The sequence below is a fragment of the Balearica regulorum genome, chromosome 15, assembly GCF_011004875.1.
Source record: "Balearica regulorum gibbericeps isolate bBalReg1 chromosome 15, bBalReg1.pri, whole genome shotgun sequence".
NCBI lineage: Eukaryota > Metazoa > Chordata > Aves > Gruiformes > Gruidae > Balearica > Balearica regulorum.
Genome location: NC_046198.1, coordinates 3,435,890 through 3,453,073, shown reverse-complemented (window position 1 = coordinate 3,453,073; position 17,184 = coordinate 3,435,890). Strand labels below are relative to the sequence as shown.

At 44.7% G+C, this 17,184-nt stretch overlaps 1 protein-coding gene across 1 annotated transcript in view; it reads left to right on the top strand.

Annotated features, from left to right (window-relative positions):
* The first annotated feature begins 1,062 nt into the window (after positions 1-1,062).
* Positions 1,063-17,184, top strand: part of GSG1L (GSG1 like) — a 59,164-nt gene continuing 43,042 nt past the window's right edge. The window contains exon 1 of the mRNA XM_010308663.2: positions 1,063-1,366. Coding sequence (XP_010306965.1) covers positions 1,066-1,366 — 301 coding nt within the window. The 5' untranslated portion in view covers positions 1,063-1,065. The remainder of the gene's footprint in view (positions 1,367-17,184) is intronic.

Here is a 17,184-nt window from a genome sequence, read left to right as displayed (position 1 = left end):
AACCAACAAGACGGGACAATACACTTCTCTTTGGAAATGGGATATTATGCAGCGGTCCCTGCTCTCACAGCATTGCCTTCAGGTGACTAAAGGCCAGGGTTTGCTCTAATTAATTCTCTCCACCTGCACAAACCAGGACCTACAAAACATCCTACAGACCCACTTCAAACAGACCATCTGCATGGGCTACGTCTGGAAATGAAACCCTGAGAAAGGGGATCCACTTGGTATTGTGAAAGACGTGGGGGTTTACTCATTACACTCTTTCAAATCTAAATTGCTCAGGGACTTTGCCGACTGCCAGAGCAAGCCCCTGAAGACGGAGAATTACAGCGATATGCTGACAGCAGAATCAGCCCCGTTATATTACTCACTAGCTCAGAGCCAACAAGCTGAAGTACCACTCCATCCCTCCACCTTCTGGACAAATCTCTGCTCCCTGGCATATGAAAAATGTATTTCACAGCTCCTCCAAATAACAATTCTTCTTGGGACTAAGATGTGACGCCTCCCCCCCAGCCCAACTCAGCCATCAGCACGCTGCAGTGGTCCCCGAGGTCTGCTGAGGACGGTGGTAGCAGGCAGCAGCTGTCCCTGCCGCCTGCCTCCCGCTGAGTTTCTCCTGCCTCATCCTACGGGAGCAGAGGACAGTGAGTCCCGCAGCCTGCAGGTGTCTCCCAGCGGAGGAGGCTGCGGAGCCCCTTGGGATCATGTGTGGTACCCGAGCAGATGTTCACTTGCTCTTGGTGCTCTTTGTGAGACAGACCCTCTCCGATCCTGTCAGCGCGCTGAAGCACACCGACTACAAGAGGACGGCCGCGCTCCCGCGCCTGCAGCTGCTCCTTTAACGTACAAAGGCAGGATTTCAAGTGAAGAGAAGAATGGGAGTCTGGCTGCAGCGTTTCCTTCGCTGCTACAACAATAGATTGGAAGAAGCTGAGAGTTTTGATGCCTGGAAAACTGGATTCTGAATCGTGAGAGGCTTTCAATCCCCCCCCCCCCCAAATAAAACAAACCCCTTTGACTTCTTCTCTCAGCAGGAGGGGGAGGGAGGGCGGATTTACCATGAAGACAAATCGAAGATGCAGAGCCCTGCTAGCAGTGAGTCTGAATCTGATGGCTCTCCTCTTCTCTACAACAGCTTTTATCACGACCCACTGGTGTGAGGGCACACAGAGGGTCCCCAAGCCGAGCTGTGGGAAAGAGAAGAAGACAAACTGCCTCAACTACAGCGGGAATGAGACTGCAAATGAGACAAACCAGAATGTGGTTCATTACAGCTGGGAGACGGGAGATGACCGCTTCCTTTTCAGGTATTTCCACACTGGGATCTGGTACTCCTGTGAGGAAAATATCAACGCTGCTGGTAAGTATAAAACAACTTCCTTCCAGCTTGTGTTGCTTTGTGTTTGGCTCAGTGTGATAAACACACAGGCAAGCTGTTCTGTGCTGTATCTTAAAGCAGATTCGCCCTGCAGAGAGAGGCAGGATTTTAACAGTTCTTTGTTGAAAAGCAACCTGTTTCCAGCGAGAGCAAGGGTGTGCTTGTTTACCTGCTGGCTGATGCAGGATCTGTGCTCTAAAGCCAGCTGAACCTCTGCGAAGCAATACGTGCTGCCCTCACGGGCACTGCAGCCAGAGACTGGTCAGCGCTTCCCTTCTGCGAGCTGCTCCCTGGAGCGCACAAAAGACAGCGGATGGTAGTTGTTAAGGAGGTTCTGACATCTAATTGTAATTGCCCCCGAAAGAACCCCTAGGGCAGGGGTCTGAATGACAGGGAAAGCACAAAGGTCACAGTTTTTATCAGGCTGTAACCTACACTTCATCTTTTTGGGCAGCCGTTAAGTAAATGACCACCCACAAAACCCTTCCTGGTGGCTGGATTTTATGTTTATTGAAGCAGAGTAGAGAAATGGCAGTTAAAGGGCACAACTGGGCACAAGAAGGCTCATTTCTGTTCCCTGCTCAGCCATTTACTTGCTGAGAACCACTCAAGAAGACATCTCTCCAGCTTATCAGTGCATTCATTTCCTCTGCTGTACCCTGGCACTTACCAAGAAATAAGACACTGGAAGGTGGATGGAAGGTAGCAGCCATGGGACTGATTTAAGCCTCAACAGATGCAAACGGACAGTCCCTTCTTCCAGAGCTGTCTGGTAGAACTAACATCCAAATAGCTTTTGAAAGAGCTTTTTTCTAGATTATGTGACTGGAAAATAAAGTTTACAAATGCAACGCAGTATGAGAGGGACAATGATGGCTCGCGGATGCTGGCTGCTGTTGCTGAGCTGTTTCCATGCTATCCTGCCGTTGCCCAAGGAGTAGACTGGGGAGCTGGTCCTTCACCACTGTTGGAAGAGAGGAACAGTTAATCATCCTATGTGTTGTGTCTCTGAGGACACAACCTCCCTGATAATGGGAAGGTTATGGGCTCTTGGTAAAACTGTAAGAATGTGCTATAAAGTGGGGCAAACTTGTAGAGCAGCTCGCAGTCCCTTTCATCCCAAGGTGCTGTGTATACTCACTGATATTTTTAAGGATAGTGCCTCAGGAACTATTTGATCATTAAAACTCAATTTAATGTATGAAAAGGAAAGTTCATGAACTCCAGCCTTGGAACTGTCAATAAGCAGCTCCATGCTGAAATGAGTGCACCTAAGTAACCCTCTTGACATTAGAAGAAAGTATAGAAAAAAGATGATTTGTCTTACTGATTTGGAAATAAACTTAGGCCACAGCAGCCCGAGTGAGCAGCTTAAGACTCTTCGACTTTTTGAGCATCTTAGCTGGGATTGGGATGATCAAGCATGCCCACATTTCTGGCAGATATTGAAAGCTTTCCAAGCCAAGATTTATGTGTGAGATAACTTGTAACTGTGTGACTCTAGCCCACTCAGAAAACTGAGTTATCTGTGGGAGAAGAGAAACACAGTGATCTATTCTGTATTGGGTAAACAAAGCTGTGCTGTAGCGGGTGATTTCAGGAGATAGCTGGGAGGCAGCTTTATAAAGTTACGGTGGAAGCAGGGGAGAGAGGGTTGTTCCTCCCCTCCCCACACCGCCACAGCAGCCACATGTGTGCTTCCTCTTATTTGAATCACTAGCTTGGTGAAAAGTACTCTTCAGTTAGCAGACCAGGAGTAACCAACCTTTAGAAAGAATCCAGCCGGGTCCAGGGATATATTGGCTTAGACAGGCAGCTGCCTTGGTCAGGATTTACCATCGTTTATTCTGGTAAGGACAGGAATGGTGTAACGGACACAGGTCTAAATTTGTCACTGAGAGTGTCAACATAAAATAAGAAAGGTCTTCATTCAGACTTGCTGGTTTGTCATACCAGACTGTCAGTATGTTGTCATGGCCTTTTGCAGCCTGACTAGTGATCATTTTATCTGAGCTCCAGGGCAGCAAGGCACCAGCCAGCCCCAACCCAGCAGCACTGGGATCATGCTTAGCCATACACCCACAACGCTCAATATATCGGTGAGTAATCAGTCCCTTAGGCTCCTCACGCTGCCCACAGCACGCTTACTGACCACAGTCCTGTAGGTATCACAAGTTGTTAATAAACACCCTAGGATGGCAGAAGAACATCAAGAAAATACCGCTAAGCAGACAAACAGTGGTGTTTTAAATTAGTCAAAAGCATTAGCTTGAATGCACTCCATACCTTCAATAACACCTTTCTTAAAGCGTTACCAACAGGATACTGAAAATGACTGCAACAGCCTTCCTCCAGGTAAAGTCCTTTCAGTAGCCACTCCATAGCCTCAGACTTCTGTCAGCAGAACACATGGCCACAGCCTACGGTCAGCACCATTCCTACAGCTCCTGACCCATCCCTGATCCCTCACTGCTGACGTTTGAAGCTAAGCAACACGAATCCTACCAGGAACACATGAATGCAAATAACACTCTCTGTGGTTGAGATGCTGTCAAAATGCTCCAGAGACTCATAACCTTCCCAGCTGTGAGCCACATTCTTCAGCTAGCCCCCAGACTTTTGATTTCTCTCTCCCTACAGTCACAGTACTGTCAAAACTTTCTGCTCTCTGCACTGGTGCAGGCGCAACACAGCAGATCTTGTCGCACAGACACAACAGGACCAGTTCCCAGGCTGAGACTGCAAGGGACAGGATTGCAGGGCTTCCAGCTGGCTGGAGGGGCTGGCCCTCAGTCACACCTTGAAATGACATTTAGGCTGCAATCAAACAACATTTTTGAGTGTCTTCTCCCACTGTTTCTCTGAAATGTCCTTTTAGATTCCAGAGGTAGAGGTGCAAAAAGCACGCCATGCGCTCTCTGTACACAGATTAGTGAAGCGGGCCTTCATCTTGTTGCAGGTTTCTAGTTTTCACTGACATCTCTAACAGAGATTGAATGCTGTGATTATATCTGAAATAATTTGTGAAACTAGAGTTTATTTTTATCCAGTATGTCTAGGACGGCTAAAGAATCTGAAAAGCATTTAGCACCTGAGAAATATAATTGTGAATCCCCTCTGGGAACAGAGGGATTGGAACATATATATTTCATTGGTGGGTGAGTCCTGTAATTATTTAGCACAATTTCTGACTCAAAAGTATGCTGAATCCCAGCCTACCAAAAAGAGGATGAAGGCTCTCTTTTTCAGAGTGGGTTCAAAGCTTTGGATCCCACATGGGTGGCGGTACCTCCTGGAAGAGCAATGCACCTCATCTCCAGAAGGGGACGAAGCTAAGGCATACCTGTGAGCTCTGTGCTCACGCCGGTCACAAGTCCTGTTCTGTGCTCACACGCTGCACAGGGCGCTTGGTGCCTCCTCCTGGGCCATGAATTCCTCGGCTATGGCCAAGTGTCTCAGAGCTGAGCTCTCTATCATTTCATTTCTTTTTGAATATGACTTTGAGTGCATATCTTATTTCACACTGCAGTCTAGGTCTGTGCTTGTACACAAGTACCTCACGAGATACTAGACAAGTGATGTGCTAATAGCAGCAGTGCTAAACTAGCTGGTAGATTCTCTGACTCAAGAGCACACGTGCCATGAAAAAATTAATGCGTGAAGTAAGTAAGGTGGCATAACTTATCCTAACAGGTAGATAGAAGCAATAAGTTAGCCAATTTTGCTCAATATTGTGTTTGCTTTGATTTTAATAGAAAAAAACATGATTTCATATCTTGTTTTAGTTGCTAATGAACAGACAACCTCAGAAATCTCAGACAATCCACATTCAGATGGAAAAGCAGCTGCCTAGGTGCCTTTTAATGTATTGTCCCATTAAAAAAAAACAACAAGCCTTTCCACGGTGCTCACCACGCTCCATAGAAGTCAGGGGGATCAGGAATGGGTATGCATAGGCTTGTTTTGCATTCTTGGAATGGGATTTTGAGGGGTCTGTAGCTCTTTGTACACTCTGTACCACATATTCCTTAGCGCTCTTTAAGAAGTAAATGGTAGAGTGGAACTTACGTGGTATGTAAGGATGCATCAAAATGGGCCATAAATACAGACATTAAATGTACATTTGAGAAGAGGCCAGAGAACAAGAGGGGTGTATCCTGTAGAAACGAATAAATCTGTAACATACAGAGGCAAGAACTTGCCATACACGTTCTCAGACCCAGAGTGGTACTGCATCACCCTTCTCCCCTGCCACCGTGTGATAATAAGCGTATGTGATTCACCGTAGGCAGCTGTCCAGAGAGAGGGACCAGGGAGAAGCACCTTGTGGGTATATAATTAACAGCAAGAGGAATTGGGAATTCTTGCTGGATTACGAGACATATAATATAATTGGCATGACTGAAACCTGGTGGGTTTATTCGCATGACTGGAATGTAAAAATTGCTAGTTATAAATTGTTTAGGAAGGAAAGAGTGGTAAAAGAAATTGAGGAGGTAGAGCTCTATATTAAAGATAAAATTTCCAGCGATAGAGGAACTGAACCCAGGGGGCCTGGATAATCTCCATCTGAGGATGCTGAAATAATTGGCACATGAAAATGCAGGTTTAGTAGCAAGAATCTCCATATTACTGTATTCAAAGAAGACTGGAAAATAATGATACAGGCCACTTGACCCAGCAACCTTAGGACAGTTTTCAGGGAAAGCGCTCGGTACATGGCAACAAATGGGTTTTGTCAAAGGTTGGGTTACGTTAAAGGTAAATCTTTTAACAGGATGAATCACTTCTTAGACAAGGCTAATGCATTAGACCCAGTCTCTATGGATTTACAAAAAAAACATTTGCTGGAATGTCCCACTGCAAATTCTTTACAGAAGAACTACAGAGAGCAGAGAGAATGGTAACAACATAGTGATAGATGTAGGCATGCTTCCACACTGGGGAATGCTAAACAGCCTGAGCCTCTTCAGACTGGAGTGAAGGCACACTGTACAGAGAACTATGATATTGGTGGGGATCAACAGGGAATGACAGAGATCAGACAAGAAATATCATCGACTGCTTCCTTGATTTAAGAACAATAAGGCACAGCAGACAAAAAGAAACACTCCTTCCTGCAGAGCTCCCTTCCAGGGATTGTTGTGAAGGCCAAAACTGGCGGTTGCATGAATCCAGGGAGGAAACATCCATTCGTGTTACTAACATGATGATTTGAGAGCAACCTCTGACCAGGAAGTCCCTGAACTACGGATGCAGTACTGCTATCACAAGGGCGGTACATGAGCAGAATCACCCTACATCCACCCCTTTGTTCTTCCCTACATACCTATTATTGGATGACAATACAATAATAGTGAAGTAGGCAGACCTTTTCCTTGAGTCTGTGGTGCAGATTTTACTTTCTGTTATTTATTATGACAGAGATAAATAGAGTGATTGTAAACTGATTAAAGAACAGTCTTACAAGAAGGCTGTGGCAAGTAATATAACAAGGGAAATTATCACAGCTGAGATCAGATATTTCTAGCTGTCCTCAAATTTGGTTTTGGGACTGAGATTAGCAATCTAGGAAAAAGAATTAGGGATACAATGTATGTCAACTAATCAACTAGGAAAAAAAAAAGCAAGGTGAATCCCACAGCAAACCTGTGGACATCAGCAAATGTAGATATCTGTGCCTAAACTGATCAACATCATCATTACAGGCAGTAAAAAATACTGACTACTTCCTGGGGACATTAATTTCCTCCCCATACAGGATGAATTGAACCCTGGGATTACATGTTTTCGTCATTGGCCAAAAAGGAATCTGTCTAAGAAGTTGCCATTTCTAACACAGAAGTCTTAATTTGAAGAGAATAATCCTACTTTCAATGCACTCCTTACATACGTTGTGACACAAAGTCTGGGAATATTGGCATTACAGAGGAGAGATTTGTCTGCATAACTGAAAATGTGAGCTAGTCTGATTGAGTTGTAAGAATAATATTAAAATAATTAAAAGAAAAAAAAAAAAGAAAAGCACCAAACACTGAGGGATAAGATTCCTTGAGGTCACAGGCAGTTATCAATTGTGAGCAAAAGATAAAAAACAAGTTGTGGGCCAGTCAGTATTTGACTGTGGGGTGACAGTGAGCTGCAAAGTGCTGTGATATAACAGAAAGTGTTATTCTAGGGAAGAATCAGTACCACCGTGCGAGGCAGAGGTAACACCAGTGCATTTTGTTAATGCCTTTGTGCATAGTTATGGTAAGAAAAAGGAGGAGGTGAAATAGAAGCAGAGTGGGATTTCCAAGGTAGTTAAGGAAAAGAGAATCTCGTTCAAGAAAAGAAAAAATGGTCCTCTTTAGTACAGCAAATTGAAGGTCTAGAGGGGATGTGATGGTACCTTATATATATGTGGATAAATATCAAGAAAAAATATATTTAAGTAACTTGTCACTGAGAAAAAAAGTGAAAATCCAAGGAGGGGTTCCCAGAAAGTGTGCCTCTGGACTTCACCTCCACAGAGGGCAGTGTGAGCAAAGGAAATCCACAGCTGAAATGGATACTTGTTAAATTCTCAGAAAGAATTGTGTAAGGGAAGAGGAACGTTTCTGGCCTGAGGAAGGTTGGAGTGAGTCCTGCATAGCTGATTTGTTGGTATCTTAAGGAGGTCTGAAAGGAGCCATCATGGTTTGACTGCCTTGCTCACACCATGTCTATATTCTTTTCCATGATTTCCATGCTTCAGGGTTGCCACTGGTCACCAATGGGAGCCAAGAAAAAAAACAAAAGAGTTGCTGACTTAATTCATATCACATTTTCTGGAGGGTTTTATGCCTTCTCTAAAGCATCAGATATTGGCTACAGGTGGAGACAGTATGTGAGGAGGCTGCTTTGCTGCCATTGACATTATTACAGCTTCTCAGTATCTAATTGGTATGTCTGCTCATGCACTGAACATTAAACTGATGATCTAATTTGGGATCAGAAGAGAAATCTCCCTCAGGCTAGATAACAGGGATAGTAACAATTTTTTGCCTTCCTTTACAACATGGGGAAGGGTCCATTTCAGAAAAGCACTCGTGAATTCCTCCTAACAAATCCTTGGATTTTTGCTTACAGGATAAGTTAGGCATGACCGTAGGAATTTAAGCTATATGATAAGAGTCTTCAGATCTCTTCGTGTTCCTCACGATGACTTTTGCTCTTCCTGTGGTACATGATAGCTGTGGTTTCTGAGGTGGAGATTGCTTTATTACAGACCTTCAGATTTTTATAGGATGTTGGGGATATTTTGTGTCTGCAGTACACTGGGAATTTTGGATTTGAGACCCTTCTGAACCTGTTAGACAGACTAGCTGTTTGAACATCTATCATACAGAAAATGTGGAAATAAAATCCCTGGAGGCTGAGACTCATAACAGAGCAAAGTAAGGGACTAGGCAGTGAACTGCTCCTTATTTGATAAGTTACTCTCTATCTTATGAGCAAAAACTGTGTTGCTTTCTCTCTGGATGTGTCTAACCTCAACCATTTAACCCAGCAGACTTAAAGCAGGTATTGGATAGTTCCTTGTAAATGGAATAAACATCAAAGTGCTGGAAGAATAACGCACAGGTCCCATATTTCAAAGAGAACTGAGGCGCTTACCCTGCTGCCAGCTAGTGCAAAATATGAACAGACGCATTTAGGGCTACAGAAATAAATATGGGATGGAATATCAATCATCATGGTATCCCCATGGTTTTTAAATTACACCAGACTCAATCCTGATTTTAAAACTTTCCTTACATGGAATTAACAGAACTATCTACTGACAGATCTCAAAATGAGGATTTACCAGGGAATAGGGCTGCTCCTAGCAGGACTCTCTGTTAATCATGAATTGGTGTAATGTTATTCAGTGTTCTTGTTGGTAAACAAAACGGTAATATAAATCTTTGCTGATCTAGCTTACAAAAGATACAAGGACTACAGCAAGCAGTCAATAATGAGAAGCAGCTGTTATTTCTATAGAATGACATGGCTTGTAGAATGGTCACAGGCACAAAAATTTTACTTTAAGGTGTTCCACCTTGCATTTGTCTGGGTTTGGGCAGGGAAAAGGACACAAACTATGCTCACAATCTGGGAAATTGATTGGGAAGCAGAGCCACTCCACCACGTCTAGAATCACTAGATTTGGAGACACCAAAAAACACATCATACTGTCATACAGCCTGATTTCCCTTTGCATCACCTGGCCAGACAAAAGCACTAAGTGAGACTTTTTGGCAAAATTATTAGGTACCAGCTTGGAAATAAGGTTCACAAGAAGAAATGCAAGCACAACTTTTTTCACTTGATTTCAAAAACTGGATATTCATTTGCAGCGTATGTGAATGTCTTACTGCCTATCTTGTTAACTTCCTTTAAAAGGCTGTGGCTGAAAGGTTGAGGTTATCTCAGTTTCCATACTCCAAGTCAGGTATGCCTGCCTGGGAAAAAAGGACACCTCAACCCAAAAAGCAACTGAGCATCTTTTGGTAGGGAAGGTGGGAGAAGTTTCTGGAGTTCCACTTTGAAGCAGGCAGCCTAAATTACAATGGCCAAGAGGAACAGAGAGTGGGCAGATGGGCAAGCCAGGGAAGAAATACTGTTATGGTGCTAACTGTGAAGTAGTACAGGGTGATGTGGTACAAACTCTGACATCCAAGGTCCCCTCCCCTCCAGCAATCCCTCTGCCTCTTACCTATCTGCACGTGTTTCAAGCTGCAACCTCAGGACATGTGTTCACAGCAACGTGCCGTGCCATCAGAGGAATGCTCTGTCCCCAATCTGTCTTTCCCTCCATTTTGGCACAGGTCAGCTTTTGATGTTTTGGTTTTCTGGAGTAATCCCATCCGCGAAAAGGAGTTTCCTTCTCTGTGACTTGCATCTCTGCCTGCCCTGCTTATGCAACTCCAGAGCCAGGGCACAGATCCAATGCAAATACTCCCGTTGGGCATTATCTGGAGAGAAGCACCGGCATGGTTAAAAGATAATCCACATTGATTCACAGCTAATAATTGGAAAGAGTGGGAGCTACTGAACCACATTTCTTCTACAACCAGGGCTTTAGGGTCTTATTGGTTACTCACTCGTTTGATCTTTGTTTATCATCACCCTGAATGGAACTGCTAATGCAGTCACATGGGAGATTGTAGAAGGCACATCAGACTTGATAGAATGAGGTGTATATATCAGCTACATCTTCTGTGAAGAGCATCATTTCTAGTCTTTCAGAGTTTCCTGGGGAGACCTTATAGTCCAACAGATACTGGACCCCTGATAACTAGTTTATTTTGGCATATTTACATTAGCACAGAGTAAGCAGTGTGGCAGATGGTCATCTGTGGGATGACCAGGTGAAAACCCTCCTCTTCCCATTCCATGGTTTGAAATGCTTAAAGCAACTCAGAACTCTTTGCCTGATTTAATGTTTTCCAGATTACAAAGTTAGGTCTAAATTGACACTAGAATCATTGAAAGCCTCTCTCAGCACCATTGTTTCCTTGATTCTCCCAATCATTTAAAAATCTGAGCTATTTTCCAGCTCTCCAAATGATAGATGTGTGTACACATCCGTCAGGTCTTACCAAGATAATCAGATGAGTCTTGTGACTTGGATGTGTTTCGATTAGACATGATTTGAGAGAAGCTTGTGGAGATGTTTGCTTTCAGATACTGTGCAAGATTTTTCACATCAGGGAGAGTTTCAGTGCAGAAAACGCAGTTGCCATGGCACATAGTCCCAGTTAGCACAAAAATGCGAGGGTATTCCCTGCGCTGCCCGCACCCTCTGCCCCCTGCACAGCGATCTACTGCTCCAGCGAACCGAAGGGGAAACTCCAGAGTGTAGATGATACCTCTCTGATAAAATGATTACCATTTCTTTGTGAATATATGAATCGAGGAAAAAAATGCATGCCTGAAATGAAAAGTGGAAAGTTTTAAGCTTTTCCACTTTGAAAAGTAGAAAGTTTTAAGAGTTTGAGTTTGCTGAAAGAGAACAGTAGTATAGCATTCAGATTTACCAATGCCAAAAGGGGAAAAGATTGTGAGTTATCTCAGCAGAGGTTGAGAAATTGCGCAAATTCTTATGTTACTGGGCAGTAAGAGAAATGTTGATGGGCAGCAGCTATGAATGACAGCTGTCAGAGTGAGAGAACGCAGTTGTTTTCATAGTCAAAGACATATTTTAGTGTAATTCTGTGTGAACTTGTTTACTTTCCAGAAAAAATATCGGTCAAGCAAAATCAACATGGTCAACTGGAAAAAGTTGGTTTTGCAAATTAATACTTGATTTTTTCATTAGAAAAAATTCAATTAAATACTCTGTCTGTGATCAGTTTAATCAAAAGTGGAACATTTCACTTGTTAATTAACCTGATACAACTCAGTTTGAGTGAGCTCATTAACTTGTATTTTCCTGAATGTAGTACTTTATTTCACTGAAGTTGTGTTGCAGTCCTCAGCCTCGTCTAGGCTGGGATCCCTTGAGGGTTATATCTTTTTTTAGACACATACAATGATTTTACTCTCAGTAGATGATGTGGGATCTCATCAGAATCACATGACTCCAGATATAATTGGAGAGATAAAGATTTCTTAGGGCCTATTGGGGAAAAAAAGGGGACCTTGTCTTTCGTAGGCTGGGAGCCAGAGTGTTACTAAAAGGGAATGCTGTTTAAATGAAATTTAATCATTTAAATTTCCATCAGAACTGTACTTTTGAACTCATAAAATTTTATGCAGAGTAAGTGAATACAGACAGCTTTTTCTTTTTTTTTTTGCAAGATGAAAAGCAGAGTTGTAACAGAGATTCGTCTTTCAGTCAGAACTACGGGATTTCTTTTAAGTCAAATTAACTAGAATATTTTGAAACCATGTGGCTGGAAGATGTACAAATGAGGATTTTTTCAGAGTTGTTTTTATTTTGCTGCCCTGGTTATTAATGAGGCATTTATCACTGGCTCAGAGAGGAAAGAACTCAGGAACATAGGGCCAATAAGTATGATACAGGACATCAGCTTCTGGTCCTTGCTATTGCAACAGCCATGTTATAAACTTAGAATAGAATCATAGAATCATTTAGGTTGGAAAAGATCTTTAGGATCATCAAGTCCAACTGTCACCCTAGCACTCCCAAGGCCACCACTAAACCATGCCCCTAAGCACCACATCACGTCTTTTAAATACCTCCAGGGATGGGGACTCCACCACTTCCCTGGGCAGCCTGTTCCAATGCCTGACCACCCTTTCGGGGAAAAAATTTTTCCAAATATCCAATCTAAATCTCTCCTGGAGCAATTTAAGGCCATTTCCTCTTGTCCTATTGCTTGTTACTTGGGAGAAGAGACCAACACCCACCTCACCACAACCTCCTTTCAGGTAGCTGTAGAGACCCATCAGGTCTCCCCTCAGCCCCCTCTTCTCCAGGCTCAACAATCCCAGTTCCCTCAGCCGTTCCTCGTAAGACTTGTGCTCCAGACCCTTCACCAGCTTTGCTGCCCTTCTCTGGACACGCTCCAGCACCTCAATGTCCTTCTTGTAGTGAGGGGCCCAAAACTGAACACACTATTCGAGGTGCAGCCTCATCAATGCCAAGCACAGAGGGATGATCCCTTCCCTAGTCCTGCTGGCCACACCATTTCTGCTACAAGCCAGGATGCTGTTGGCCGCCTTGGCCACCTGGGCACACTGCTGGCTCATATTCAGCCAGCTGTTGACCAGCACCCCCAGGTCCTTTTCTCCCAGGCAGCTTTCCAGCCGCTCTGCCCCAAGCCTGTAGCGTTGCCTGGGGTTGGTGTGACCCAACGGCAGGACCGGGCACTGAGCCTTGTTGAACCTCATACAGTTGCCTCGGCCCATCGATCCAGCCTGTCCAGATCCCTCTGCAGAGCCTTCCTGCCCTCAAGCAGATCGACACTCCTGCCCAACTTGGTGTCATCCGCAAACTTACTGAGGGTGCACTCGATCCCCTCATCCAGATCATTGATAAAGACATTAAAAAGAACTGGCCCCAGAATCGAACCCTGAGGAACACCACTTGTGACCAGCCACCAACTGGGTTTAACTCCATTCACCACAACTCTGCAGCTCAGCACATCTGATCTGTCACAATGCAGTTTCACTGTGCACACAACAAGGTGTGCAGAGTATAACAGGGAAAGCAGGCTAGAGCCCTGGAGCCAGTGTAGCGTGCAGACCTGATGGCCCTATGGGACCTGTTTGTCTTAATTTTCTGGCAGGATTGAATTTGGGGGACTTCGGAAAGCCACTTCTCTTTCTTAGCTTTTGTTTTCAACTTATTGTTCAGGCTAGGGAGGTACAGATGTCTCTGAACTCTGCCTGAGGAAGGTAAGAGCATTTGCCTCCAACACAGAGTCCCAGCTGTCCAAAGTGTGTGTGACACTCTGAAGTAGGACTTTTCAGTGGAGAAGGTAAGAGACCAGCCCCACTACCTCCATGTGCTATGGCAAGGGAGGTGTCGGGGGGACTGACCTACCTATCTGAGGTGACAGGACATGTGGTGACCCCTCCACCATGTGACTTGTGCTTGTCAGCGGTGTCCTGCAGTGCCTCCTTCCCATCCCTGCAGCAGTCTTACTCTTTACCAGCCCATTTACTTTCTCCAGAATGCAGCTCTGCCAGCATAGTGCTCACTTTTCACACAGCCTTCTACTTTTTCCTGAAATGATTTGATTTTGCAGACATGAGACGATTTTCATGACAAGTATGTCCCACAGACTTGGAAAGGCTGGAAGGCTCAGGACTTCCCACCACATTGTGAGCAGCAGCAGCAGGAGAAGAAAGTACACAAGCCTCATGCTGGAAGCAAGACAGAGAGAGAGATCATGTCCTTATGCGGCCACAACTTTCTCTCTATGTCCCTGGGACCGCTGCAATGATGAAATCCACATCTTCCTGTACACTGTTTCCTAAGAACTCACAGAAGCCCGAAGCTCCTTCAGTAGAAACTAGGAAACATTTGACTTGCAGTGCTGTGGGAGCTTCCACAGCTGCAGAGTCATGAAATGGGATAAGTCTCAACGAGTCTGAGGAAACGCTGTGCGTGCTCCTGGGAAGCTGAGCCCAGGGGACTTTAAGACCAGGGAATTTCTCCTCCTTGTCTGTTTGCTGCTGGTGTCCTTCCCAGTTGAGGCTGGGCAGGTATTCAAGATGCAAGTTCTCACATGGGCGCGCGCACACACACACACATGCAAGCATACATGACACTAATGTGGCTGGCCACATAGATCAACCCAGAGAGAGCCGTGCCTTTACCAGCACCCACAGAAACAACATTATCACTGCCATCAGCAAGCTCGCTCCTCTTCCTCTGCTCTGGCTGAGCAGGTCTGAAGATCACTAGTGACACTTGCACACCCCTTCCCTCTGTAGATGCACAAGCACATCACACTAGTGGTCCCTCAGATATTATCATGGGCTCTAAGCCTATTATCCGTACCAAGACTTTTACCTAGCCACCAGCTCAGACCTTGGGTCTTTCCTATACATCTCTTCAGTTTGAAATTCCCTAGTGAATTACAAATACACAGACACAGGCACATATGCAGGATTAGATTAATTAGTTAGGATTAATTAGCAAAAAACACACACAAATTTGGGGCTTTCCAGTTGCTGGTACCCAGACCTACAGGCCCCTATGACCCATGCCTCCTTCTCAGGAAGCCTAGCAGAGACACAATGGAGCTTGTGCAGAGCCAGCCTGGTTACGAGGGAATGCATTCACAAGGGCTTCCATAGGTGATGTTTCACCTCACTCTTGGGAAGCCATAGAAGAAGCCAAATGCTTTGCTCTCGTTGATGTTTAGGTGGTCGGTCTGTCCTCTCTCCTCAGCCTCCAGCAACAACCTGACACTGGTGAGCTTCTGAGAGCTTCACGTGCACTGTACGTGGCCACTGCTCCTGCATGGAAGCAGAGAGTGGTCTTCTTTCTATGTGAGTTATATGCAGCAGAGATCACTCCTTGGCTTTCTTCTGTCAGAATTATTGCTGTGACTGGGTGAAGGCAGGACTATCAGGGGGATGAATCCTAGACACTGTTCTTGTTGCATCTCTAAACAGCCTTTTCTGTATTCTCTAAAGACTCTCCAGGAGCCTGGTTACGAGGAGAAGATGCATCTGGAAAAGGGCAGCACAGCAGGATAAACTCTGCCAAGTCTAAAATTAAACTTAAGAGGGCTTAAGAGATCAGTTATACAAGATACCCAAAAATAACTTAGAATAAATCCTAAGAGGAACAGTGAAAGCACTGCTGACATCTTCAGTTCTCAGTGAGATGCGTGTCTGCACGCTGAAGTATGAATGTGGTCTATAAATACCACCAGTGGTTACCACTGAAGGTGGAGGAAGGGTTTCCAGTGCTCCAGCAACAGGGACAATGAAGGGAAGTGTTCTTGATCAAGAACTGCTTGTGCACTTCCTACCACAACCTTTAGCAGTAAGCCAGGTGCAATTTGGATATCAGCCATTGAAAGTGACCTCCCTCCGTGCTTTTCTTATTCTCTGTCTCCAACCTACAATCATTCATTATGCTATGGCTCCAAAAGGCCTTTTTCTGGACACTCCACCATTTTCTGTCCATATTATTTAACCTGGAGGCCTCAGCCACAGCCAGCTCTCCTGGGAGAGACTGTGTTCTGGGCAAGCTGATTTGAGGGAGGACAAGGATGCACATTCCTCCAAATAGCCTGTGATCACACTCTGTACATCCGTCCTGAACACAAGGAACCTGCAGCCAAACACTATGGTACCATCAGCCTCCTGAGAAGCCACACGTGTCAGAAAGGCTTTGTACCTTGCTATGTATCTGAAGGCATCATGTATCTCCAACTTTTAGAATGGCCCGTGCAGTTTCTGTAGCAGCAAATGCCATTCTCCTTTGGCTGTCTTAGGACAACATCCTAGAGTCAGGTATTTGTTAAAGGTTTCCAGTAATATGGCTTCAGATTTACTGCAACCACAGGTGAGAGATGACTCAGTGCTAGTCAGTTGACTTGAAGTCAGGTTAAGATAAAGCTGCAATAAAAGTAATAGCTTACATCTGAAAAAAAGCCCACAAAAACCAAACCCAAACCACAAATCCATATGGCTAGAATGAAAAATCCTGCTTAATCTGCTTATATCAAATTCAAGTCTAAGGGTCACTCTCCCTATATTCCCTTGATTTTATGTCAATGCATTCCTGACGCATCTCATGCCCTAAAACTCAGAGTCTCTGGATGAGAATGATTCCAACTTACAGCACAGTATCTTTTATAGTCCACCTATTTATCTTGATTTCTCGGTCAGGGGCCTAAAGTACACCACGTGTGAAAAGAAGTTGAGGGAGATGGGCTTGTTCATGTTCCTTCAGATAGAGGAAGAATGACTACAAAGATGACAGAGCCGCTAGAGAAGTTCAGGTTGCGCATAAGGAAAGATTTCTCCAGAAGGGTGGTGCAGCCCTGGGACCACAGCAGGGGAGAAACTCCATCCTTGGAGTCTCTAAGGAATGGGTATCGTCATCCTTGAAGTATTTCAAGATTTGGCTGGGCAAAGTCAGAGCTGACCTGATCGGGCATCAGTGATAGTCCTGATCTGAACAGGAGGCTGGGCAACAGACCTGCAAGGTCCCATCAACACAACACTTTTGGGATGCTGTGATTTCTGTGGTCCACCAGGCATCTTTCAGTCTGTCTGCCCCAAAACTTAGTAACTTAGTCATCTGACATTCCTTCCGCTCAGATAAGGACTGCCGTACCTACCTCTTTGGAAACAGAGAT